The sequence below is a fragment of the Rissa tridactyla genome, chromosome 1, assembly GCF_028500815.1.
Source record: "Rissa tridactyla isolate bRisTri1 chromosome 1, bRisTri1.patW.cur.20221130, whole genome shotgun sequence".
Classification (NCBI taxonomy): domain Eukaryota; kingdom Metazoa; phylum Chordata; class Aves; order Charadriiformes; family Laridae; genus Rissa; species Rissa tridactyla.
In genome coordinates, this window is record NC_071466.1 from 10,507,387 (window position 1) to 10,531,757 (window position 24,371).

The 24,371-nt window shown below is 52.1% G+C and overlaps 2 protein-coding genes across 2 annotated transcripts in view; both read left to right on the forward strand.

Moving 5' to 3' along the window:
* Positions 1–637: 637 nt before the first annotated feature.
* On the forward strand, positions 638–9,472 carry LOC128904038 (neuronal acetylcholine receptor subunit alpha-10-like; the record flags this gene model as incomplete). Its single annotated transcript, XM_054187847.1, has 5 exons — positions 638–789; positions 1,155–1,413; positions 6,824–6,919; positions 8,654–8,831; positions 8,988–9,472. Coding segments are annotated over 5 exons (1,170 nt in total), but the record flags the coding sequence as incomplete, so codon positions are not given.
* A 1,616-nt stretch (positions 9,473–11,088) lies between these two features.
* LOC128901599 (neuronal acetylcholine receptor subunit alpha-10-like) overlaps positions 11,089–24,371 on the forward strand; it is a 49,397-nt gene continuing 36,114 nt past the window's right edge. The window contains exon 1 of the mRNA XM_054183673.1: positions 11,089–11,097. Coding sequence (XP_054039648.1) covers positions 11,089–11,097 — 9 coding nt within the window. The remainder of the gene's footprint in view (positions 11,098–24,371) is intronic.

Here is a 24,371-nt window from a genome sequence, read left to right on the forward strand (position 1 = left end):
GATGGTGTCTTCCCTGGGTATCCCCCCTCTCTCGGGCTATTTTTCTACTATTTGTTATCTTCGAGGTGGAGTTTGAGTGACTTTAGTCATACATACTTTTATCATGAGTGGTGTAAATTTTTCTCGCTTCACAATTAAAGGTCTAGTTTAGGAGAAGCTCAGGGCGCAGGCTCAAGAAGGAGCGGTTGCACCTTGCAGGCGGGTAGCCTTCGGGGTGGAGATGTGTTTTGGTATTATAATGACATTCTAATGAGCAAAGTTCGCACAAAGGACAGCATTTCATCAAAATTTGACAAAATGTTGGCTCCGAGTATGGAGCAGGCAGCTAATTGGCAGCTTATCTGTTTCCTGGTATCATCCCATTCCCGTATCCGCTATACATCCTAAGGTAAAGCCGCAGAATAATTGCATCCCGTCCCGTACCTCATGTAGCTTATCAGGGAACCACAGGTGTTGTATTCTTCATGCCAGCTGCAGCTGTTTTCTCCCTCAGAAGCCTCTTGATTTTCTACTTTTCCTTCCTGTGTGAACAATGCTGTACTTTTGTGTTTTTAGCCAATGTAGTATTTATTCCACAGGGGGGCAGCGAGGTCTGTCCCTGTCCCCCTCCCCCACCCTCTGCCCTCGGCAGGACAAGGTGAACCAGGTCCTCACCTCCTACCTGTGGGTCCGTCAGGCCTGGCTGGACGCCCACCTCGCCTGGGACAAGGACGCTTACGGTGGCATTGACAGCATCCGCATCCCCAGCAGCTACGTCTGGCGGCCGCACATCATCATCCTCTACAACGAGTGGGTGCTGCTCACCCTCCCCCACCCCCCGGCTGCTCCCGGAGCTGGGGGGGCTGAGGCTGGGGCTGGGGGTGTTGCCAACGGGGAGCAGGGGGGGTCCTGGTGTGGGGGATGTGGGGAGACGGTCACCTCGACTGGGTGAGAAGGCGGCGGCAGGAGGTGCTGGCATCAGCCTGGTGTGCCACCCACCTGGCAGCTGGGATGTGCCACCACGGGGGTGACCAGGGGCAGCGAGCCCCCTCTTCCTGGGGGTGACGTGGGGAGGGGACACGGGGTTGGGGACCAGTGCTCGGCCCCGGCCCCGCAGACCCTTGCCCCACGTGGGGCTCGGGGCCATCCTGGCCCCACAGCGATCCCTCCCCCAGCACCGACGACGGCTTTGGCGGCTCGGTGGAGACCAACGTGGTGCTGCGCTCCGACGGGCACATCACATGGGACTCGCCCGCCATCACCAAGAGCTCCTGCAAGGTGGATGTCTCCTACTTGCCCTTTGACGGGCAGCGGTGCCGCCTCACCTTCGGCTCCTGGACCTACAACGGGAACCAGATCGACCTCCGCAACCAGCTGGACACCGGGGACCTGACGGACTTCGTGGAGAACGTGGAGTGGGAGGCGCTGGGCATGCCGGCTGTAATAAATAGAATCATGTTTGTTAATCAAATCAGGCTTTCTTAAAGGCTGGTGAAAACTTACACTGTTTCGACTCTTCACATACTTAAATCCCAGGCATCCGGTGTGCTGTCTGGTGCACTTTGATACCTCAAGGCCTAAATCACAGGCATCTGGTGTGTTTTAACACTTCAAAGGGAAGAGCTAAGTTGTGAGATAAGCTGAAAAGAGTCTCCCCAAGGACACTGATAAAGATGAGGAGCCTTCAGCCCCACCACCATCAGGAGGCGGGACAAGACCGACCCCCTAGCAACACGTCGCTCAGACACAGAATATACCAGGATTGACACATATACGGGAACCAGAAGAGTATATAATCAACTACTTTCGGGAAGTGGCTGTGCGCCGTTGGCGGAGCAAAGACTCCCCGGCCGCCCAGCGCTGTTTTGCTTGCTGCCGCTTGCTTCATAAACTAATTTGATTAATCGGACTGGTTCCTGTCAATTATTGGGCCACAATCTATAACAAATTTGGTGCCGTAACTCGGATAGAGGCAATTTGGCTGTAAACCTCACAGGGGGGCGCCCCGCTGAGTAAGCGGCCCCTGTTGGGGGTTTTTACACCCAAAACCTCTACCGACGAACTCGAAATTCGGCAGCAAGCAAATAAAAGCCGGCAACCCCGTAAACTTTTTGCACGAAGACCCGAACGAAGACTCAGGAGTGAGTAAGTATAGGCCGGTGATCCGTTCGGTTGGGGTTGGGTATCCTGGAGTGTGCCTGTGTGAGACGTCCACTTGAGGACGAAGCAAGTGCGGACCCCTTAGTAGTGTGGTTCCCATCTCCCGCGAGGGACTGGGCCACGAACAGGGGGAAAAGATTGTGTGCGTGTGTGAAGGCACTCCGGAAGATGGGACAGAAGAAAAGCAAGCCTTCTGATCCCATGGGTGGGTCGGTGCCTAAGGTTAGGTTACCCCAGATACCGCCAGACAGTTTGTTAGGATTAATGATTAAATATTGGGATGATTACCCTTCTAGGCAGGGTAAGGATAAAGCAAAAATGATACGTTATTGTATGGAAGTTTGGGGTGGGAAACAAATTAGAAGTGACCACCTGTATTGGCCCGGTTTTGGGTCCTTTGAAGATTGGATATGCCAGGCTTTACATACTTATGTTAATTCTAAGGAACCCTTTAGCCTGGAGGAGAGTGAATATGCACACTTGTGGATAAGGTCAGAGACTAGAGTAAATCTATATCACTTGAGAGAGAAGAAACAGGGGGGTAGGAAAAAAACCAATTTGTAGCTAAATCATGGACGGACTTTAGAAAGAAGCTGGAGAAAGTGGAGGATTGGCAGGATAGGGGTTTGGATGAATTGTTAAGGGAAGCCCAGAAAGTGTATGTCCGCAGGGAGGAGGAAATACATAAGAAACAAGCCAGAATGTTGGTAGCTGCAGTCAGAGAAGGGCAAAGGACGTCAACCCCTGGAAAAGGGTTTGAAGCTCGCCAGATAAGACAGGAGACCCGAAAACCTTTAAGAGGGAGAGAATGGGGAACTGTGGTTTGTTTTTATTGTGGAGGAAAAGGGCATGTTAAAAAGGACTGCAGAAAGAGAATGATGGATGAGAAAATGTTCAAAGACTAGGGGTGTCAGGGGCTCTATTTGCTGGGAACCCGAGGAAAAAAAAACAAAAAAAACAAAAAAAAAAAACACGAGAGCCCTTGATAAAACTAAAAGTGGGTCCCCAGCAACAAGAAATTGAGTTCCTAGTGGACTCGGGAGCAGAAAGATCTACCGTTCAAAAATTGCCCCAAGGATGTAAAATATCCTCGGCGACTACACAGGTTATTGGAGCAAAAGGAGAACCTTTTGGAATACCCGTAATAAAGGATGTGTTTTTTGAAACCCATTCTAAGGTAGGGGTGGGGTCCCTGCTACTCATGCCTGAAGCGGACTATAATTTATTGGGCCGAGATTTGATGATTGAATTAGGAATTGGCTTAGAAGTAAAAAATGAAACACTAAAAAAAATTAAACTGTGTCCCTTACGAGTAATAGATGAAGAGAAAATAAATCCTGAAGTCTGGTACACCCCGGAAACAGTAGGTAAGTTAGATATTGAACCCTTTTCAGTAACAATAAGGAACCCAGAAATACCAGTCAGAATAAAACAATACCCCCTTCCTAGAGAAGGGAGGCTAGGTTTGAAACCTGAGATCCAAAGATTACTTGAAAAGGGGTTGCTAGAACCCTGTATGTCTCCTTTTAATACTCCCATCCTGCCTGTAAAAAAAAAAAAAAACAAAAAAAAAAAACAAAAAAAAAAAGCCGGATGGAAAATATAGGTTAGTACATGACTTATGAGAAATTAACCAGAGAACAATAGCTAGATTCCCGGTGGTGGCGAATCCACACACCCTCCTGAGTCAAATAGGGCCCGATAATCAATGGTATAGTGTAATAGATCTGAAGGATGCATTCTGGGCATGCCCTCTCAAAGAAGATTGCCGAGATTACTTTGCTTTTGAATGGGAAGACCCAGATAACCATCGGAAACAATTACGGCGGACGGTATTGCCCCAAGGGTTTACCGAATCTCCGAACTTGTTCGGACAAGCCTTAGAACAAATCCTGAAGGGGTATGAGTTAAGTGAAGGAGTCACACTGGTCCAATCTGTGGATGATTTGCTCCTAGCTGGTGATAGCGAAGAAAAAGTGAGGCAGGAAAGTATTAAGTTACTAAATTTTTTGAGTTTACAAGGATTGAAGGTATCAAAATCAAAACTACAATTTGTTGAGAAAGAAGTAAAATATCTGGGACACAGACTAAGCAAGGGAACTAAGAAATTAGACCCCGAAAGGGTGAATGGCATATTGTCATTACCGGCTCCTAGAACTAAAAGACAGGTTAGGCAATTATTAGGTCTCTTTGGCTATTGCAGGCAATGGATTGAGAACTATAGCAAAAAGGTGAAGTTCCTCTATACCAAATTAACTAAGGATGGATTATTGAAATGGTCGGAGGATGATGATAAACAATTAGAAACACTAAAAACTGATTTAGTAAATGCCCCAGTTTTGAGCCTGCCAGATGTAAAGAAACCATTTTATCTATTTATCAATGTTGATGAAGGGACCGCATTTGGGGTATTAGCACAAGAATGGGCAGGAAGAAAGAAACCTGTGGGATACTTATCTAAACTCCTGGACCCTGTAAGTAGGGGTTGGCCTACCTGCCTTCAAGTGGTAGTAGCCGCAGCCCTTTTGGTAGAGGAAGCCCATAAAATTACCTTTGGAGGAGAATTGAGGGTATTATCACCTCACAACATCAGGGGAATTTTGCAACAAAAAGCTGACAAATGGATAACAGATGCCCCGGCTCCTAAAATATAAAGGCATCCTAATTTCCTCTCCCAAACTGGAACTCGAGGTAACAAGCGTGCAGAATCCAGCACAGTTTTTGTATGGGGAGCCGAGTGACAAAATAAATCATGATTGTCTTTACAACATTGAGGAGCAAACAAAAATCAGACCAGATTTAGATGAGGAAGAACTTGGAGAAGGAGAAAAGCTATTTGTAGATGGATCATCCCGGGTAGTTGAAGGAAAGAGAAAATCAGCATTTGCAATCATTGATGGGAAAACATTTAGTGTAATAGAATCAGGACCTCTGAGTCCTAGTTGGTCTGCACAGGCTTGTGAACTACATGCTGTATTAAGAGCCTTGCAACTTTTAAAAGGTAAAATTGGAACCATATATACGGATTCAAAATATGCCTTTGGCGTAGTGCATACTTTTGGAAAAATTTGGGAAGAAAGGGGTTTAATAAATTCTCAAGGAAAAGGATTAATACACCAGGAATTAATAATCCAGGTCTTACAAGCATTACGAGGACCAGCGGGAATAGCCGTAGTACATTTAAAAGGACACCAAAAAGGATTAAGCCCATTAGTCAGAGGAAACAATCTTGCTGATCAAGAAGCAAAAAGAGCGGCATTAATGGTGATCCAGACTAAAAGAACTCGGGAGGACTGTATAACTTGTGGAAAGGAATCAGACGAATTCCCATGTTATGAGTGTTGGAAGGATTTTGGAATCGATGCAGTCCCTGAAGACTACCCCTGCTGCCGAGAAGATGATACCCCTCGTGGCTCAAAGCAACCGAGTTGACGAGCGAGGCAGAGGAGTACAAAGCTGTGGAGAACAGAACCCAAAGAGTGGGACTGTACAAAGACACTGGGAGGACTGCCTCAGCGTTAACCAAGGGAATCGCACGAAATGCCCCGGGAGGAGTGATAGCACTGAAAAGGACTGGGTAATTGGAGTGAGTGTTCAAACTAAACTTATTAGCCGGCCGGGTTTCCACCCTTCTCGCCACACTCTAATTTTAATTTTACTAAATCTTGTAGGTGTCTTATTGTTTGCACAGCAAGGGGGGTTGTGTGTTGCTCTGGATGAGGAATGCTGCGTATATGCAGATCACACTGGAGTAGTTAGAGACACCATGACAAAACTACGAGAAGGATTAGAAAAAAGAAAGAAAGAAAGAGAAGCACAGCAAAGTTGGTATGAATCCTGGTTCAATTATTCCCCATGGATGACTACGCTATTGTCTACCATTGCGGGACCTATGCTACTATTAATTTTGGGATTAACATTTGGCCCTTGTATATTGAACAGAGTAATTGAAATTGTAAAGGGCAGACTGGAAGCTGCCCATTTAATGCTTCTCAGGGCTAAATACGAGTCATTAGATCAGGAACCAGCAATAGAAGAAACATTAGCTTTAAGTCACGCTGAACTCCAAAGATTTGATGAACAAAATGGTAAATAAAAAAAAAAAAAAAAAAGGGGGGGGGGGATTGTAATAAACAGAATCATGTTTGTTAATCAAATCAGGCTTTCTTAAAGGCTGGTGAAAACTTACACTGTTTCGACTCTTCACATACTTAAATCGCAGGCATCCAGCGTGCTATCTGGTGCACTTTGACACCTCAAGGCCTAAATCACAGGCATCCGGTGTGCTGTCTGGGGCACTTTGATACCTCAAGGCCTAAATCACAGGCATCTGGTGTGTTTTAACACTTCAAAGGGAAGAGCTAAGTTGTGAGATAAGCTGAAAAGAGTCTCCCCAAGGACACTGATAAAGATGAGGAGCCTTCAGCCCCACCACCATCAGGAGGCGGGACAAGACCGACCCCCTAGCAACACGTCGCTCAGACACAGAATATACCAGGATTGACACATATACGGGAACCAGAAGAGTATATAATCAACTACTTTCGGGAAGTGGCTGTGCGCCGTTGGCGGAGCAAAGACTCCCCGGCCGCCCAGCGCTGTTTTGCTTGCTGCCGCTTGCTTAATAAACTAATTTGATTAATCGGACTGGTTCCTGTCAATTATTGGGCCACAATCTATAACACCGGCCACGAGGAACGTCATCACCTACGGCTGCTGCTCCGAGCCCTACCCTGATGTCACCTACACGCTGCTCCTCTGCCGCCGCGCCTCCTTCTACATAGAATCATAGAATCGCTGAGGTTGGAAGGGACCTTTAAGATCATCAAGTCCAACCTTTAACCTACCCTGACAAAAGCCACTTCTAAACATGTCCCTAAGTGCCCCATCTACCCTTTTTTTTAAACACCTCCTGGGATGGTGAATCCACCACCTCCCTGGGCAGCCTATTCCAATGTTTAATAACCCTTTCAGTGAAAAAATGTTTCCTAATATCCAATCTAAACCTCCCCTGACATAACTTGAACCCGTTTCCTCTCATCCTATCACTTGTCACCAGGGAGAAGAGGTCAGCCCCCATCTCTCTCCAACCTCCTTTCAGGGAGTTGCAGAGAGCGAGAAGGTCTCCCCTCAGCCTCCTCTTCTCCAGGCTAAACAACCCCAGCTCCCTCAGTCGTTCTTCATAAGGTTTGTCCTCCAGACCCCTCACCAGCTTTGTAGCCCTTCTCTGGACACGCTCCAACACCTCAATGTCCCTCTTGTAGCGAGGGGCCCAAAACTGAACGCAGTACTCGAGGTGGGGCCTCACCAGTGCCGAGTACAGGGGGATGATCACTTCCCTAGTCCGGCTCACCACGCTATTCCTGATACAGGCTAGGATGCTGTTGGCCTTCTTGGCCACCTGGGCACACTGCTGGCTCCTATTCAACCGGCTGTCAACCAACACCCCCAGGTCCTTTTTTGACGGGCTGCTTTCGAGCCACTCCGCCCCAATCCTGTAGCGCTGCATGGGGTTGTTGTGACCCAAGTGCAGGACCCGGCACTTGGCCTTGTTGAACCTCATACCATTGGTCTCAGCCCATCGGTCCAGCCTGTCCACATCCCTCTGCAGAGCCAACCTCCCCTCAAGCAGATCAACACGCCCGCCCAGCTTAGTGTCATCTGCAAACTTACGGAGGGTGCATTCGATCCCCTCATCCAGATCATTGATAAAGATATTAAAGAGAACCGGCCCCAGCACCGAGCCCTGGGGGACACCACTTGTGACCGGACACCAACTGGATTTAACTCCATTTACCACCACTCTCTGGGCACGGCCATCCAGCCAGTTTTTTACCCAGCGAAGAGTACACCTGTCCAGGCCATGAGCAGCCAGTTTCTCCAGGAGAATGCTGTGGGAAACGGTGTCAAAAGCTTTGCAAAAATCCAAGTAGATAACATCCACAGCTTTTCCCTCATCCACTAAGTGGGTCACCTTATCGTAGAAGGATATTAGGTTTGATAGGCATGACCTGCCCTTCACAAACCCATGCTGACTGGGCCTGATCACCCTGTTCTCCTGCATGTGCCGTGTAATGGCACTGAGGAGGATCTGTTCCATGACCTTCCCAGGCACCGAGGTCAGACTGACTGGCCTGTAGTTCCCCGGATCCTCCTTCCGACCCTTCTTGTGGATGGGTGTCACATTTGCTAACCTCCAGTCAGCTGGGACCTCCCCGGTTGTCCAGGACTGCTCATAAATGATGCAAAGTGGCCTGGCGAGCACTTCCGCCAGCTCTTTCAATACCCTTGGGTGGATCCCATCCGGCCCCATAGATTTGTGCAGCTCCAGGTGCTGAAGCAGGTCCCTCACCGTTTCCCTTTGGATTACAGGGGCTTCATTCTGCTCCCCATCCCTGTCTTCTAGCTCAGGGGTCTGGGTACTCAGGGAACAACTGGTCCTACTGCTGAAGACTGAGGCAAAGACTGCATTAAGTACCTCAGCCTTTTCCTCATCCTTGGTCACTATGTTCACATCTTCAGCCTGCTCCTGCCCTGCATCATGGTCTCCTTCCTGGCACCCCTTGGCTTCTACCTGCCGGCCGACTCCGGGGAGAAGGTCTCACTGGGGGTGACAGTGCTGCTGGCCCTCACCGTCTTCCAGCTGCTGGTGGCGGAGAGCATGCAGCCCTCGGAGAGCGTCCCGCTCATCGGTGAGCCTTGATGGCACCCAGGACCCTCCCATGGGACCAGGGCGTCTGCACCGGGGTGGTGGGCACCCCCCCATGCCAGGGGGGGTTTCGATGGGGGGAGGTGGGCACAGGTCTCTCCCCACCCCGCTGCGGCATCACCACCCATTACCCACGCAGGGAAGTACTACATCGCCACCATGACCATGATCACGGCCTCCACCGCGCTGACCATCTTCATCATGAACGTCCACCACTGCGGCCCGGGGCCCCGGCCCGTGCCCCCCTGGGCCAGGTGGCTCATCCTCCACCACATGGCCCAGCTCTGCTGTGTCTACGAGGTGGGCGAGAGCTGCAAGAGCCCCCAGCGGGTGCTGGGCAGGCGGGCGGGCAGGGAGAACACTGGGGGGCCGGGGGAGAGCCCCATGGAGGGGGAGGTGGGTGCCGAGGCAGGGGGCTGTCCCCGGGACCGCTGCCTGTGCCACCATGATGGCCTGCTGAGGAACGTGGGCTACGTCGCCAGCTGCTTCTGGCATCACCAAGCCTCCCAGCGCCGGACCGGCGAGTGGAAGAAGGTGGCCAAGGTGATGGACCGCTTCTTCATGTGGGTCTTCTTCCTCATGGTCGTCCTCATGAGTGTGCTGGTCCTGGGCAATGCTGCCTGATGGCCCCGTGGACTCACTGCCCCCAGGGGCAGTGGTGGCCACGGGTGCCCCATGGGGGTGGCTCGTCCTGAGCCCCCCTTGGCCCTTCATGGACCTGCAGGGTGGAAGATCCACCAGCGCCAGGGAAGAGGAGCCTGAGAGCGGGAACCTGACTCGGCCGGGGCTGCCCCAGCTGCAGGGTTGAGGGGTCACGGCCCCCCGAGCAGTTGTCTGGGTGGTGACGTAGAGAAATATAGATGTAGAATCATAGAATCACAGAATGGTTTGGGTGGGAAGGGACCTTAAAGATCATCTCATTCCACCCCCCTGCCCTGGGCAGGGACACCTCCCACCAACCCAGCTTGCTCCAAGCCCCGCCCAACCTGGCCTTGAACCCCTCCAGGGATGGGGCAGCCACAGCTTCTCTGGGCAACCTGGGCCAGGGGCTCACCGCCCTCACAGCCAAGAATTTCTGCCTCAGATCTCAGCTCAATCTCCCCTCTTGCATTGGAAACCCCTTCCCCCTCGTCCCATGGCTCCCCTCCCTCATCCAGAGTCCCTCCCCAGCTTTCCTGGAGCCCCTTGAGGGACTGGAAGGGGCTCCAAGGTCTCCACGGACCTTTCTTTCTCCAGCCTGAACGCCCCCAACTCTCTCAGCCTGTCCTCACAGCAGAGGGCCTCCAGCCCTCCCAGCATCTCCGGGGCCTCCTCTGGACCACATATATATATTTATATATATATATAAAGAGACACCTTCCGCTCCTCCTGTGTCCCCACCGGTGCCTGCCACCCTGCCTGGCCAGGGGCCGGGTCTGCTGCAGCCCCCCGAGATGCCACTCCAGTGTCCGGCAGCCCTGCTGAGGGTCCCAGGGGAGTAGGGCAGCCCCCACCCCGTCCCCTCCGGGTGCTGGCTGGGGCCAGGATGGTGCCCAGGAGGGACGGAGGGGTCTGGTCCTCGATGCCTTTGGTGACAGAGTGCGGGGCTCGTGGAGCTCTGGGGCTGCTGCCCACCCAGGGCAGGGCAGGTCAGTGCTGGGGTCCATCATAGCACCCATGGCGGGTGTGGGGCAGCACTTGGGTGCCGCGGGTGGCTGGCAGGGTCCCGCAGCAGCTGCAGGGCTCTCGCCGGGTTGGAGTGGGGGAATTTGAAGGGGAAGCTGCCGTTGGAGCCGCACAAGGGGAAGCCGCCACGTTCAGGGGCGGGTGCAGGTTGTTGCGCGGGTAGGGGACGGTGGGTGAGGGGTGCGCCCCTGCTGTGTGAGCGAACCGCACTTGGGTGCAGGCAGATGCTCAGCCAAACCCAAGTTAATGCTCTTGCGTGAGGCCGTCAGCGAGAGCTCAGCACCAAAACCAAAAACCAGCCCTGTTTCGGCTGGAGATCGGGCTGGTAAGTGGCTGAAACAGCCTGAACGCAGCAGAAAACCCGACTACGACTCAACCCCTCGATGCTCTAAACACCCGCAGCCATCGGGTCTGTGGAGCTCCCCCTGCCCAGGTGGGGACTGTCCCCTGGAGCAGGGACCCCTCTCAAGGTTACCCCTCGAGGCTGAGAGACACCGTACCTGGCACCAACGGGTTGGTATGTGACATTTTTTGCATACCTGTGACATTAAAGGTACATACGGGAAGCCGACGTCATGACCTTTGTATCCCACCCAAACCCTGCGTGCCGTAAATAGCGGAGCATTTCCTGCTGATCCATCCGGGCTTACGGAATATCTCACCCCCCTGCATTTACTGATCCGTCCTCAATAAAATAACGACTCCATCAGCTCTGGCTGACTGACCTCTGGCTCTTCTCCTGCGACAGCGACGGCAGCTGGTCTGCGCTCACCCTGCCCGACAGCCTGTGCCGGGGGGGGGCTGGGCCCCTCGTCCCCATCCCTGCCCCACACCCCACGGACTGGCTGTCGGAGGCCTCGGGGCTCATGCCATCTTGTCACCGGTGGAGGGGACTGATCAGCTGGTGGGGAGGGGGACGGTGGCCAAACCCGGGGGGACACCCGTGGGTGATGGGGGAACCTGGGGATGAGAGCCGGAGGCGCTGGGGCAGCCGGAACAGGGTGCGGGGGACACGGAGTGCCCTCGGGCTGGCTGGGATGGCGCACAGACGCTGGCAGCAGGGATGGCCGTAGCGAGGGGAGTGCGGGGGGGCAGCAGCACCGCCCCCGGCTGAGTGCAGGGACCCGGCTGGGGGGACATGGCGAGGGGAAGGAGCCGCTGTCCCCGCGGGGAGCCCCGGGGTGAGGAGGGAGCCCGGCCAGGGCAGCCCCAGCGGCCGAGGAGGAAGGCAAAGGGGCCAGGCAGCATGGAAAGCGCAGGGCAGCGGGGACGGGTGTCCCACCGAGACCCCAGCCCTGCGCCAACTCCGCTCAGGGGTGTAAGAAAGGCAGGTGTTGCTTTTGCAGAGGAGAAAAGCCGTTTCCATCAGAGGTGACACGATAAGGGAATGACTGAGACAAAGAGGCTCCAGCAAAGGCTTGTAGAACATCTCTTATCACACAGACAAAAGGACAAAGTGATTCCTACTGGATTAGCGTCTGGAAGGGTAGTCATACATTTAACCAGGGCTAATGACATGGAGCAATTTTTTTGTTACCAAAAAGGAAGGAAATAAACTAGTCAGATAATCTCTTTAGGTGTAGCATGAAGAGAAGCAAACAGCGGCAGGACATGCGGGAAGAATTTTAGGCGCCTCGCACAGACCGTGAACCCTGGAGTACCCAACCAACGGGAAAGAGGGGAGGGAAAAATTGGGCCGGGATTAGGAAATAAAAAGGTGTGGTGTTTCAAGAACGGAAAGTGTGCCTACTTGCTAGGTCACCCGCTCTTGCAAGAGCGTGAACGAAAATGTGCCTCCCAGAGGATTCTGCCTGAGCCTATTTCATTCGGACCGGAACTTATTTCTCACAATTTGGGGGCTCGTCCGGGAGCAGAAGTCATCTTCTTGGGAGTCCGTGTTGCCGAAGGACGGGAAGACGCGTCCCGTTGTTTTCAACGGTCTCGTGGATCGTCGCAGGGATTCCGGGAGGAATCGACTAAGATCTCGAGACCCAGTTGTACAGCAGACTCTGTGAACCACAGGGGGAAAAGGGATAGGTGCAGTCGGCACAGAGAGTACGACCAGGCAACTCCGTGCACGGACCAAGGTAAGAAAAATCGGACCGTTAAAGTATTGCCTTGGTGGTCGGGACATTCTAAGAGACTTGTGTGTGAGTGACTGAGACGTACTGCGGTACGAAGCGAGTGTGGAGTCGGGGTCCGCGGTTCTGTAGTCCCGCGAGGGGCGCAGCCGGAGAAGGACGAAGCGAAAGGAAGGGGTGTAAGAAAAGTCTCTGTTCAGAATGGGAAATAAGGATTCTAGGCCTAGGGATGAAGAAGGGGATACTAAGAAAGACCCCGGGAACATTGCCCCAGACAGTCCTTTAGGGGAGAATGCTGAGGTTTCGGAATGATTCTTCTTGTACAAGGGATAAAGATAAAAAGAAAATGATTTGTTTTGTTCGGACCGCATCCCGGAGGAGCCGGGGGCGGACGGGGGGGCCGTGGACATCCTGGGAAGGGTCTCAGGGGTGTCCTAGGGGTCCTGTGTCTGTCTTAGAGGATCCCAGAGGTGTCCCAGGTGGGACACGTTTGCATTTGCATTTGAATTTGTTTGGACCAAAGAACCCATAAGACCTCCTAGTGTATTTTGGTCCAAATTTGGATCTGATGAAGACTGGGTCTGTCAGACTTTAAACATGTATGTGAATAATAAGGACTAATAAGGAAGTTGAAGAAGGTGAATATGCTTTTTGCTGGGTCAAGGTGAATAGATTCAGGAACGCCCAAATCCATTTTATATGTTCGCAGCCCAGACCGTCGGTGATGTTTCAATCGACAAAGAAATTGAATCCCCAAAGTGGGACCCCTTAGGCTGTTACTTGGGGGCGAGGGAGAGGGGTGAATAACAGGGGACGAGGACTGCCCCGACCGCTCCTACCAGCAGCTCGAGGTTCACCGGTAGGGCGTTATCATTGTGGGATTTACAGAATCCCCTAATTTGCTTGGCAAGTGTTAGAACAAGTGCTTGAACAATCCAGCCCTCCATCGGGAGTAGCCCTGCTTCAGTATGTGGATGATTATTGGTATCTGGGGAGGAAGAAGGCAGGGTAAAAGAAGCCACGAATGAGTTACTGAGCTTTTTGGGACAGTAAGGTTTGAGGGTCTCAAAAAAAAAAAATAAAAAAAATTGCAATAGGTGGAAACAGAAGTGAAGTACTTGGGACATGTAGTCAGTGAAGGGAGTCGAAAAAATAAATCCTATAAATCCTGAGAGGATCAAAGGAATAGTAGACTTACCTCTGCCAAAGACCAAGAGGGAACTGAGAAAATTTTGGGGGCTGACTGGGTACTGTAGACTGTGGATAGAGGAGTATGCTCAAAAGACTAAAGGACTATATTCCAAACTGTTAGCTGAAGATCCGAATGTATTGGTTTGGACAGAAGAAGAGGAGGATTTAGTGTAAGATTGAAAACAGAGCCTAATCAGAGCTCCAGTTTTAGCCTTATCTTCTTTGAAGAAATCTTTTCAACTATTTGTAACTGTAGACAAAGGGGCTGCGTTAGGAACTCAAGAGTGGGGGGGGATAAGCGGCAGCCAGTGGCCTGTTCATCTAAACTCTCAGATCTGGTCTCCTGAGGGTGGCCAGGGGAATGATAGAAGTTAGCACCCCTCACCAAGTAAAAATCATTTTAGCCCAAACCACGGGAAAACGGCTAACCAATTCAAGAATACTGAAGTATGAAGGAATTTTAATTGAAAAGGATGATTTGATTTTAACTACCCGCCCTTGCCTTAACCCAGTGAGCTTTTTGTGAAAAAAATAGAGGCAAAGGATGAAGAACTTACACACGAATGCATAGATGTAATTGAGTACCAGACTAGGACACGATCTGACTTAAGGGAAGAACCCCTATCTGGGGGTCTTCATTTGTTCGTAGACGGTCCTTCAAGAGGGATAGAAGGAGAGAGGTGTAATGGCTATGCGGTGGTGCATGGAGTGAGTCGACTGTGGAATGTGGATAATGAGGTGAAGTCTCTGTGCTCAAAGAGCAATTAAGACTGGCTTTGCTATCTCTTGTGCAACCCAGGGGAGTGAAGGCTTGTCTGGCTATCACAGGCTACATAAATGACGGGGTAGTCTTGGGGAGCCAGGACAGCCCTGCTTTTCATCAGCAGAGACAGTAAAATCAAGAGACCTCGTGTAGCTCTTTGTTTCCTTGAGAGGCTGCCATGTCTGGTAATTGACCTTTGCCTCCTTACCTGTGAAATGCATATTAAAGTTGACGCCCCTGTATATGCTAATGAAGCTTTTAGAGATCATGCTAAACATATATGACTACAGCACTCGTCTCTCCACCCCAATCATACTACACGTCACCTAGGGGAGGGAAACCTTGTAAGTCTGGGGATAAAAGGATGGAGAAAATGACTGTTAAATTGGGAGAGAAGAAACTTGATACGTGACGGACCAGTCGACGGGCTGTGTTCTCTCCCTCCGCCCCAGGCAGGGACGCCTTTCTGGGTAAGCGCTGCGCCTTTCACCCTCTGGTGAATGTTACCCCGGGTTGCTGTACTATCATTATTTTTGCTAGCAATGTTAACCTGAAGTAATTAGCGCTATTGTAGTTAGTGAATTTATCAATGGCAATCTCAAGTCTGTTCTGTCGCTCTCAATAAAACAACTAATTTCGATTATTTGTGAATCTGATTCAGTGAAAGTCCTGTGGTGGGACTCTGATAGTAAATCAGTGAAAGTCCGGGACTCTGACAGACAAATATGGAAACTACAGCCCTTTTTACGCGACACCAACAAGTAAAAGCATCTGAAAAATTACCTAGTGCACGGTCCGCTCAAATATGTGAGATGTATACCTTAAACCAGGCACTTAAATTAACTGGAGAAAGGAGAAGGAACAATATACACAGAGTCTCGCTATGCCTTTGGGGTAGTGCATACCTTTGGTAAAATTTGGGAAGAACGAGGACTAATAAACAGCAAAGGGAAAGAACTTTTACACAAAGAACTTACACAGCAGGTGTTAGCTAATATATTAATACCAAGTGAAATAGCAGCTTTACATGTTAAAGGTCACCAGAGAGACAATTCATTACCGCAAGGGGAAACAGATTAGCGGACAAGGTGGCAAAAGAGGCAGCCTTGGGGCAGGAGAAGCAATGACAGAAGCAGGGGCAGTGGAGAAAGGTGGTAAATGGATTCTGCCTGACGGAAGGGAAATGGTCAACAAACAATGAGAGAAACAGTGACAGTGTTACAACAGGGAAGCCATTGGGGAACGCATGCAACGTGCGAATAGTTTTGTGGAAGTACAGGTGCTTTGGCATATACACAGTAGCCAAACAAATTTGTGAGGGATGTGCTATTTGTAAGAAAGTAAACAAGAAAGCCTTGAGAAAGCAATCTTCGGGAGGAGGAGAGCCCGGCTTGAGACCATTCCAAAGTATACAGGTAGACTTCAGTGAACTACCACCAACAGGCAGGCGAAAAGATCTTTTAGTCCTAGTGGACCGTCTTACTGGATGGGTGGAAGCCTACCCCTTGGTGTCAGCTACTGCAGCAGGGGTAATTAAGATAATACTCGAACAGATTATTCCCAGATACGGGTTAGTGGAGAATAGAAACTCAGATCGCGGCAGTCATTTTATCTAAAATCCTTCAAGGAATTCTGGAAAGTTTAGGGATGGTGTGGGAATTTCATATCCCCTAGCATCCCCCGTCATCAGGAAAAGTTGAGGATGAACCAGACCATTAAGAGACAATTCAGTAAGAGACAATTGTCGAAATTACCACGGACTAAATGTTTACCCATAGCATTGTTGAGGATCCAGGCTTCTAGAAAAGATACAGGTCTCTCGCCCTATGAGACGCTTTTTGGACTACCTTATATGGGTAACAGAGAAGACTTGCCCACTTTTGAAACTAAAGATATGTTTCTTAAGAACCGTATACTGGGGTTGTCGTCTTCTTTCTCTCTCCTCAGAAATAAAGGATTTCTTGCTCAAACTCCGCCGTTGGAATTTGTCGTCCATCCGTATAAACCAGGGGACTGGGTACTAGTCAAATCCTGGACGGAGAGTAAGCTACAACCGGAGTGGGAAGGACCATTCCAAGTCCTCCTCACTACTGAAACCGCAGTAAGGACAGCAGAAAAAGGATGGGCTCACTACACTCAGCAAAAAGGAGCAGTTGAACCCCCGCCAACAGATCCGGTAGAACGGTGGACTGTACATTCTACTGACAGCCCACTGCGAGTAACCCTAAAGAGACAATAAGCCGTGGGTTGGGGCGGGATGATCCAGTTGGGAGACATAAATCTGTGCATGCCATGAATTTTAAGAAGCGTTTTGCAATGATACTGGTCATAGGGGCGGTGTTGAGCTTCCCACTAGGAAGCTGGAGTGTACACCTAGATCACCTACGAAGTGCACACCCAGATTACCCGGTTAGGCTTATCATAAATATCACTAAAGGAGATACCCCACAGACTGTACGCTTTGATGCCTGTCAAGTACTGAAGTGTGGGAAGCTAGAGGCCCAAAGACGGTTGAGTGGTGAAAACAGTTACCTGTTCCCAGAAATTTGGAGGGTCGCAGAGGGATATCAGGAGGCTGCACCTTGTGATCGATGGAGTGAAGCGTGGTGGACCACCCAAATTGGAGGGTGGGCCATTGACGACAAGTGGTTCAAGTCTTCTTATTATTACCCTCTCAAAAAGAAAATACATTTTTACAAAGGATCACCTTCCCCAGAGCGTGGCCTTTTTGAATGGACTCCTCGGTTGATAACTATAACCCAGAGGGACGATACAGCTAACCTGAGGTATGGAATAGGAGCAGATGTGTCTGGAAGAGAGCCAAGGGGAAGATTTAGAATAGACCTACTGGAAAATAGCAGTTAAGCAGAAGGGACAGCTATGACTACTAAAACTCCCAGTAATACAACAGTGGGAACCACTGAATGATCCAGCTTTGGTAACGGTTGCTGAGATTACAGATCTTAGACAAACATTTGAGATTGAGACAGGGTACGGTGAGACGAATGCTTGGGTAGAATGGGTAAAATATACTGTTAATAGTTTGAACCAAAGCAATTGCTCTGCTTGTGCCTCAGGAAGGCCCACAGCACAGATTGTCCCTTTTCCCTTAGGGTGGACGAAAGATTCCCTAGGGATGTGGTGTATGATAGCATTATACCAAGAAAGGACGGCCTGGGGAAACGAGGCTTGTCATTCACTTTCCTTACTGTTTCCTGCCTTGGAATCTAGAGATGTTAAAGTGCCACCAGCATTTTCCACAGCAATTGGTAACCATCCAGCGTGCCTCTCACGGCAGGGTGTGAATGCTACCAAACCTGGGGGGGGATTTACCCTGTGCACTGAAACTCTGAATGGGACCAAGGATGTAAAAGGAAACTACTCAGCGATACGAGTGCCTTGGGTGGATCTCTGGCGGTATTGTGGAGGGAAGACCTTGCGATCTGTGTTGCCGGCTAACTGGAAAGGTACATGTGGAATGGTACAATTGGCAATACCATTCACCCTAGCATTTGAAAAAGGAACAGGAACCCTGAGCTCAGGCAGTAGAGTAGAAAGAAGTGTGGGTGTATCCTTTGATGAACGGATATATATAGATCCCATTGGAGTCCCTAGAGGAGTCCCAGATGAACACAAAGCAAGGAATCAGACAGGAGCAGGATTCGAGTCTGTCTTTTTCTGGTGGATAACTATAAGCAAAAATGTAGATTGGATAAATTATATGTACTATAACCGACAGAGGTTTATTAATTATACCAGAGATGCTTTGAAAGGAATAGCTGAACGATTGGATGCAACCAGCGGATGGCATGGGAAAATAGGATTGCCCCGGACGTGATCTTAGCAGAGAAGGGAGGTGTGTGTGTAATGTTAGGGAACCGGTGCTGCACCTTCATCCCCAACAATACAGCTCCAGATGGTGCTATAACTAAAGCCCTTCAAGGGCTCACCAGTCTAGCTGATGAGTTAGCTGAGAACTCTGGAATAGACACCTCACTGACAAGTTGGCTGGATTCCCGGTTTGGGAAACGGAAAGGTATGGTGGTATCAATATTGACTTCTCTTATAACGGTAGCGGGAATGTTAGCGGCTGTCGGACGCTGTATCATTCCCTGTGTGCGAGGATTAGTTCAACGATTAATTGAAACTGCCCTCACGAAACGAATGGAAGTAGACCCTCCCCCATACCCTGGGAAAATGCTTCATCTAGAAGACAATAAAAACTGTCGAGAAGAAGAAGAATGTAACATCACGCTGTCGGCTCCAGAGGCCTCATATGGAACCATGCCCTGGAAATGCAAAAGACAATAAGATTATGAGAAAGGAAAGGGGGAAATTGTAAGAAAGGCAGGTGTTGCTTTTGCAGAGGAGAAAAGCCGTTTCCATCAGAGGTGACACGATAAGGGAATGACTGAGACAAAGAGGCTCCAGCAAAGGCTTGTAGAACATCTCTTATCACACAGACAAAAGGACAAAGTGATTCCTACTGGATTAGCGTCTGGAAGGGTAGTCATACATTTAACCAGGGCTAATGACATGGAGCAATTTTTTTGTTACCAAAAAGGAAGGAAATAAACTAGTCAGATAATCTCTTTAGGTGTAGCATGAAGAGAAGCAAACAGCGGCAGGACATGCGGGAAGAATTTTAGGCGCCTCGCACAGACCGTGAACCCTGGAGTACCCAACCAACGGGAAAGAGGGGAGGGAAAAATTGGGCCGGGATTAGGAAATAAAAAGGTGTGGTGTTTCAAGAACGGAAAGTGTGCCTACTTGCTAGGTCACCCGCTCTTGCAAGAGCGTGAATGAAAATGTGCCTCCCAGAGGATTCTGCCTGAGCCTATTTCATTCGGACCGGAACTTATTTCTCACAGGGGGGTCCCAGCAGGGCCCCCAGGCACAGCCAGGTCCCGGCAGCGGCAGGGGGGTCCCCAGCCCCATCTCAGCCCCCGTCCGGCGGGGACGGGCTCAGCCACAGCTGGGGAGAGAGGGCGGGGGCTGCGGGGGCCACCAGGCAGTGCCGGGGGGGGGCGGCTCCCAGGTCTCTCCCGGCTCCCTTCGAGGCAGCATCACCCAGGCGGGTTGTGCTGAGGCCGGCACAAGCCCGGGCAGCGGCGGGGAAGCGCAGCTCGCCCGCGGGCACCCGCAGCTCGGCCGCAGCTGGCGCGAGGGCGGGGGGCGAGGCGGGGGCGGGGCCTGCAGCCGCCGCGGCCAGACCCCACCCCCGTCAAAGGCGGCCCCGGGGAGGGCGGCGAGCGGGAGCGGGAGCGGGAGCGGGAGCGGGGCGAGCAGCCAGGGCGCGGGAGGTCACGCGAGAGTTGAGCTCGCGCGGGATTTCGCGCGGGAGTTGAGCTCGCGCGGGACGCCGAGGCAGGGCGAGGCGGGGGAGCTCAGCCATGGCCTGTGCCCGAAAGGCGCAGCCTCCCGCGTGTTGCGCACTTTCCAGAGGAGACGCGGCCACGCAGACAGAGCCCCTCTGGACGCCTGCAGCCCCCCCGGGCTGTGTCTGCAGGGAGCGCCTTCACCTCTGCCGGGTAGCGGAGGGTAGAAGGGATGCCGGGTGCGTGAGGTGCGAGCAGGCGGCTGATCCGCTCGGCCTGGCGGCAGAGGTCAAAGAGGGAGCAGAAAGGCTGCGGAGCGTCAGGGAGAGGGCAGAGCAGCAGAGAGTTGGGGTTGTTCAGCCTGGAGAAGAGAAGGCTGCGGGGAGACCTTATTAATGTTTACAAGTATCTGAAGGGTGGGCTGAAGGAGGATGGAGGCAGACTCTTTTCAGTGGCTGCCAGTAAGAGGACGAGGGGTAACGGGCACAAGCTGGAACAGAGGAAGTTCCGATCAAACATGAGGAAAAACTTCTTCACGGTGAGGGTGAGAGCGCACTGGAAGAGGCTGCCCAGGGAGGTTGTGGAGTCTCCTTCTCTGGAGACTTTCAAGACGTGCCTGGCTGCAGTCTTGAGTAGTGTGCTGTGGGCAATGCTGCTTTAGCAGGGGAGTTGGATAGATGATCTCTAGAGGTCCCTTCCAACTCTGAAATTCTGTGATTCGATGAAACGTTCAGCCTGGAGAAGAGAAGGCTCCGCGGAGACCTTGGAGCCCCTTCCAGTCCCTCAAGGGGCTCCAGGAAAGCTGGGGAGGGACTCTGGATGAGGGAGGGGAGCCACGGGACGAGGGGGAAGGGTTTTCCACTGCAAGAGGGGAGATTGAGCTGAGATCTGAGGCAGAAATTCTTGGCTGTGAGGGCGGTGAGCCCCTGGCCCAGGTTGCCGAGAGAAGCTGTGGCTGCCCCATCCCTGGAGGGGTTCAAGGCCAGGTTGGCCGGGGCTTGGAGCAAGCTGGGCTGGTGGGAGGTGTCCCTGCCCAGGGCAGGGGGTGGCACTGGGTGGCCTTTAGAGGTCCCTTCCCACCCAAACCATGCCCTGAAGGGGTGGGGCCCTTCTCCCTCTCCTTTTCTCCCTCTCCTTTTCTCCCTCTCCCTTTCTCCCTCTCCCTTTCTCCCTCTCCCTTTCTCCCTCTCCCTTTCTCCCTCTCCCTTTCTCCCTCTCCCTTTCTCCCTCTCCCTTTCTCCCTCTCCCTTTCTCCCTCTCCCTTTCTCCCTCTCCCTTTCTCCCTCTCCCTTTCTCCCTCTCCCGCTCGTTATGGTTTGAGAAACCCACCACAATTTCTTGTCCTTTAGACAACTACTCTCTCACCCGATGACCCCTCCCCAACCGGGAAGGGGAATTGGGGAAAAACAAGGACCCAGGAGGACACTGGGGAGCTACATCGCGGTTCTGTGGTGGTGACTCAGAGCTCTGCAGCCACACTGGAGTCCGTGCCATGGGCGCTGTGATGCCTTGTCTCCCCTGGGCCCTCTCATCCTGATCATGACAGGGCTCAGCATACTCTCATCTCTGCTGCAGAGCAAGCGGCTTCAGGTAGGTGACTGTTGGACCACACTGTGCTGCACCACACTGTGCTGCGGCGAGGGATGGCGTGGAGTGGTGTGGGTGGCTGTGGTGTGGGACTGGTTGGGGCTCCCGTCTCACCCAGCTCTGGGGACCTTGCAGAAGTGAAGAAGAAGCGTCAGACAAGGAAGACAAGAGCCCAGCCGGAGAAGCAGAGCGGTGAGTGGCCCCAGCACCGAGCACCCTGCAAATGTCCTACACCCCACGGCAGCCCTGAGCCGGGGCTGTGCCGGCAGCTGCTGGCCGCTCACTCTGTCTCCTCCCTCCGCAGCTTCTCAGCCAGTGGATGGAGGAGTGGAGAAATCCCGGCCCAAGCAGGAGAAGCGGTGAGTGTGGGGGAGACCCCAGATGCTGCCCCAGACCCTCACCCCGTGCCCTGCCCCTGCCTGCGCTGGGCAGCCCTGCCCACTGGCCAAGGAGGGGTGCTGCCCGCAGGTCCCGCTGGGCTCCGGGGTGCAGCGGGGTCTCTTTCTCCTCCTCTGCAGGGCGAGTGCGGAGGACTCAAGAAGGAAGCCCCTCTCCCCATGGGCCCCGCTGGCCACCGTGGACTGCAAGACAGATGGAGGCTCCTCTTCCTTCAGCTCCCTCTACTCCTTCCCGGAGGCCTGTCCTGGTGGGATGGCGGAGCTGGCAGCAGTCAACTGCTCAGGACCCCGCCATCCCCCCAGGGCTGTCAAGGGGAGGGTGCAGGAGCCAGGGCCAGCCCTGTGCCAGGAGCCCCCACTGGAACTGCCAACAAGGACCACGCAAGAGCTCTACTTGAGCTCTTGCGCATTTTCAGGTCGTGGGGGGAGAGGCAGCAGCGCGGCGAGCCCATGGCCAGACTGCCATGGCCAGACAGTCCATGGCCAGAGCTGGCTGCCGGCCGCGCTGCATCTGCATCAGAAATTTCCCCTAATGGCTGGGAGGTGTGGGGCTGGGAACCCCCTGGGGTGCCCCACTTCTGATCCAATAAAAAAGTCAATATTTTCTCTATCCCTGTGACTGTCAGCAGATCAGTTTTGTCCCTTGACAGGAGCAGAGAATCAGTTTTGTGTAATGACAACAGGATGTGCTACAGTAATGCCGACTCTCCTGTGGAGATGGGGGGGCCCTTGCCCCTTGTGCATTACACCCCACCCGAAGAGAGAGACAATGTCTGTTATTGCGTTTACTATCTTTATCAGATCATGTATTGTTATGTGTAACAATAATGCACCCTCAGTGAGTTTGCAGATGACACCAAGCTAGGAGGGAGTGTCGATCTGCTTGAGGGAAGGAAGGCTCTCCAGAGGGCCCTGGACAGGCTGGAGGGATGGGCCAAGGCCAATTGGATGAGGTTTAATAAGGCCAAGGGCCGGGTCCTGCATTTCGGTCACAACAACCCCAAGCAACGCCAGGGGCTTGGGGAAGAGTGGCTGGAAAGCTGCCCCGCAGAAAAGGACCTGGGGGTGCTGGTGGCCGGCCAGCTTAACATGAGCCAGTCCTCCCCCAGATGAGCTGGGATCACTGGAAACCTGCTCAGCTCTCTCCAACCCCCCCAAAGCAGCACAGCCCTCCCCAAAATGAGCTGGGACCGCTGGCATCCAGCTCGACCCTGCCCAGCCCCCCCAGACCAGCGCAACCCCCCAAAGGCAGCCCAGCCCTCGGGACCCTTGCAGAGGCCGCCAGGCTGGGGCCCAGGGGGCGGGTCGGGGGTGTCGCATGGAAAGGGGCAAAGCGGTTTTGGCAGAAAAGAAACCCCCTTGTGTTCTAACACTCCTCACCGAGGTGGGAGGCCAGGTGCGGCTGGGTTTAAATCCTGAGGGATGCCCAATTCAGCACTATCAGCCCAATGGCGTTTAATGTGTATTAAAGTGTTACGATTTGGATACACTACTAGTGGACTGCACCTTCCGTCTAGTCGTGCTCATGAACTAGCACGGCCACTCTCGAGTCTTTGGTCGCGTTCGGTGAGAAACCAAAAGGACGAGCTACTTCAAAAAGTGCAGTTTATTTAAGCAACAGATAGATAGGTTCTTAGGGCAGCCGGTGATAAATACACTGTCTGCAAAGCACGTGCAAATGAAAGTATTGTTACATCTACAAAACGCGGGACAAAGTTCTAACGATACAGCCTGGCTATACATGTAGAAAAGAGAGTCTCTAGAGAAATTTCTGAGTTTCCCGAGGAAGCCCTCGGTATAATCTAAGTCTTACCCAAAGGCGTCCCTGTGGGGGGGAAGAGAGGCTCAGCCCGTCGCCTGCTCCCAGAAGCCAGTGATGGAATTCTTTGCGATGGTGTCTTCCCTGGGTATCCCCCCTCTCTCGGGCTGTTTTTCTACTATTTGTTATCTTCGAGGTGGAGTTTGAGTGACTTTAGTCGTACATACTTTTATCATGAGTGGTGTAAATTTTTCTCGCTTCACAATTAAAGGTCTAGTTTAGGAGAAGCTCAGGGCGCAGGCTCAAGAAGGAGCAGTTGCACCTTGGAGGCGGGTAGCCTTCGGGGTGGAGGTGTGTTTTGGTATTATAATGACATTCTAATGAGCAAAGTTCGCACAAAGGACAGCATTTCATCAAAATTTGGCAAAATGTTGGCTCCGAGTATGGAGCGGGCAGCTAATTGGCAGCTTATCTGTTTCCTGGTATCATCCCATTCCCGTATCCGCTATACATCCTAAGGTAAAGCCGCGGAATAATTGCATCCCGTCCCGTACCTCATGTAGCTTATCAGGGAACCACAGGTGTTGTATTCTTCATGCCAGCTGCGGCTGTTTTCTCCCTCAGAAGCCTCTTGATTTTCTACTTTTCCTTCCTGTGTGAACAATGCTGTACTTTTGTGTTTTTAGCCAATGTAGTATTTATTCCACAGGGGGGCAGCGAGGTCTGTCCCTGTCCCCGTCCCCGTCCCCCACCCTCTGCCC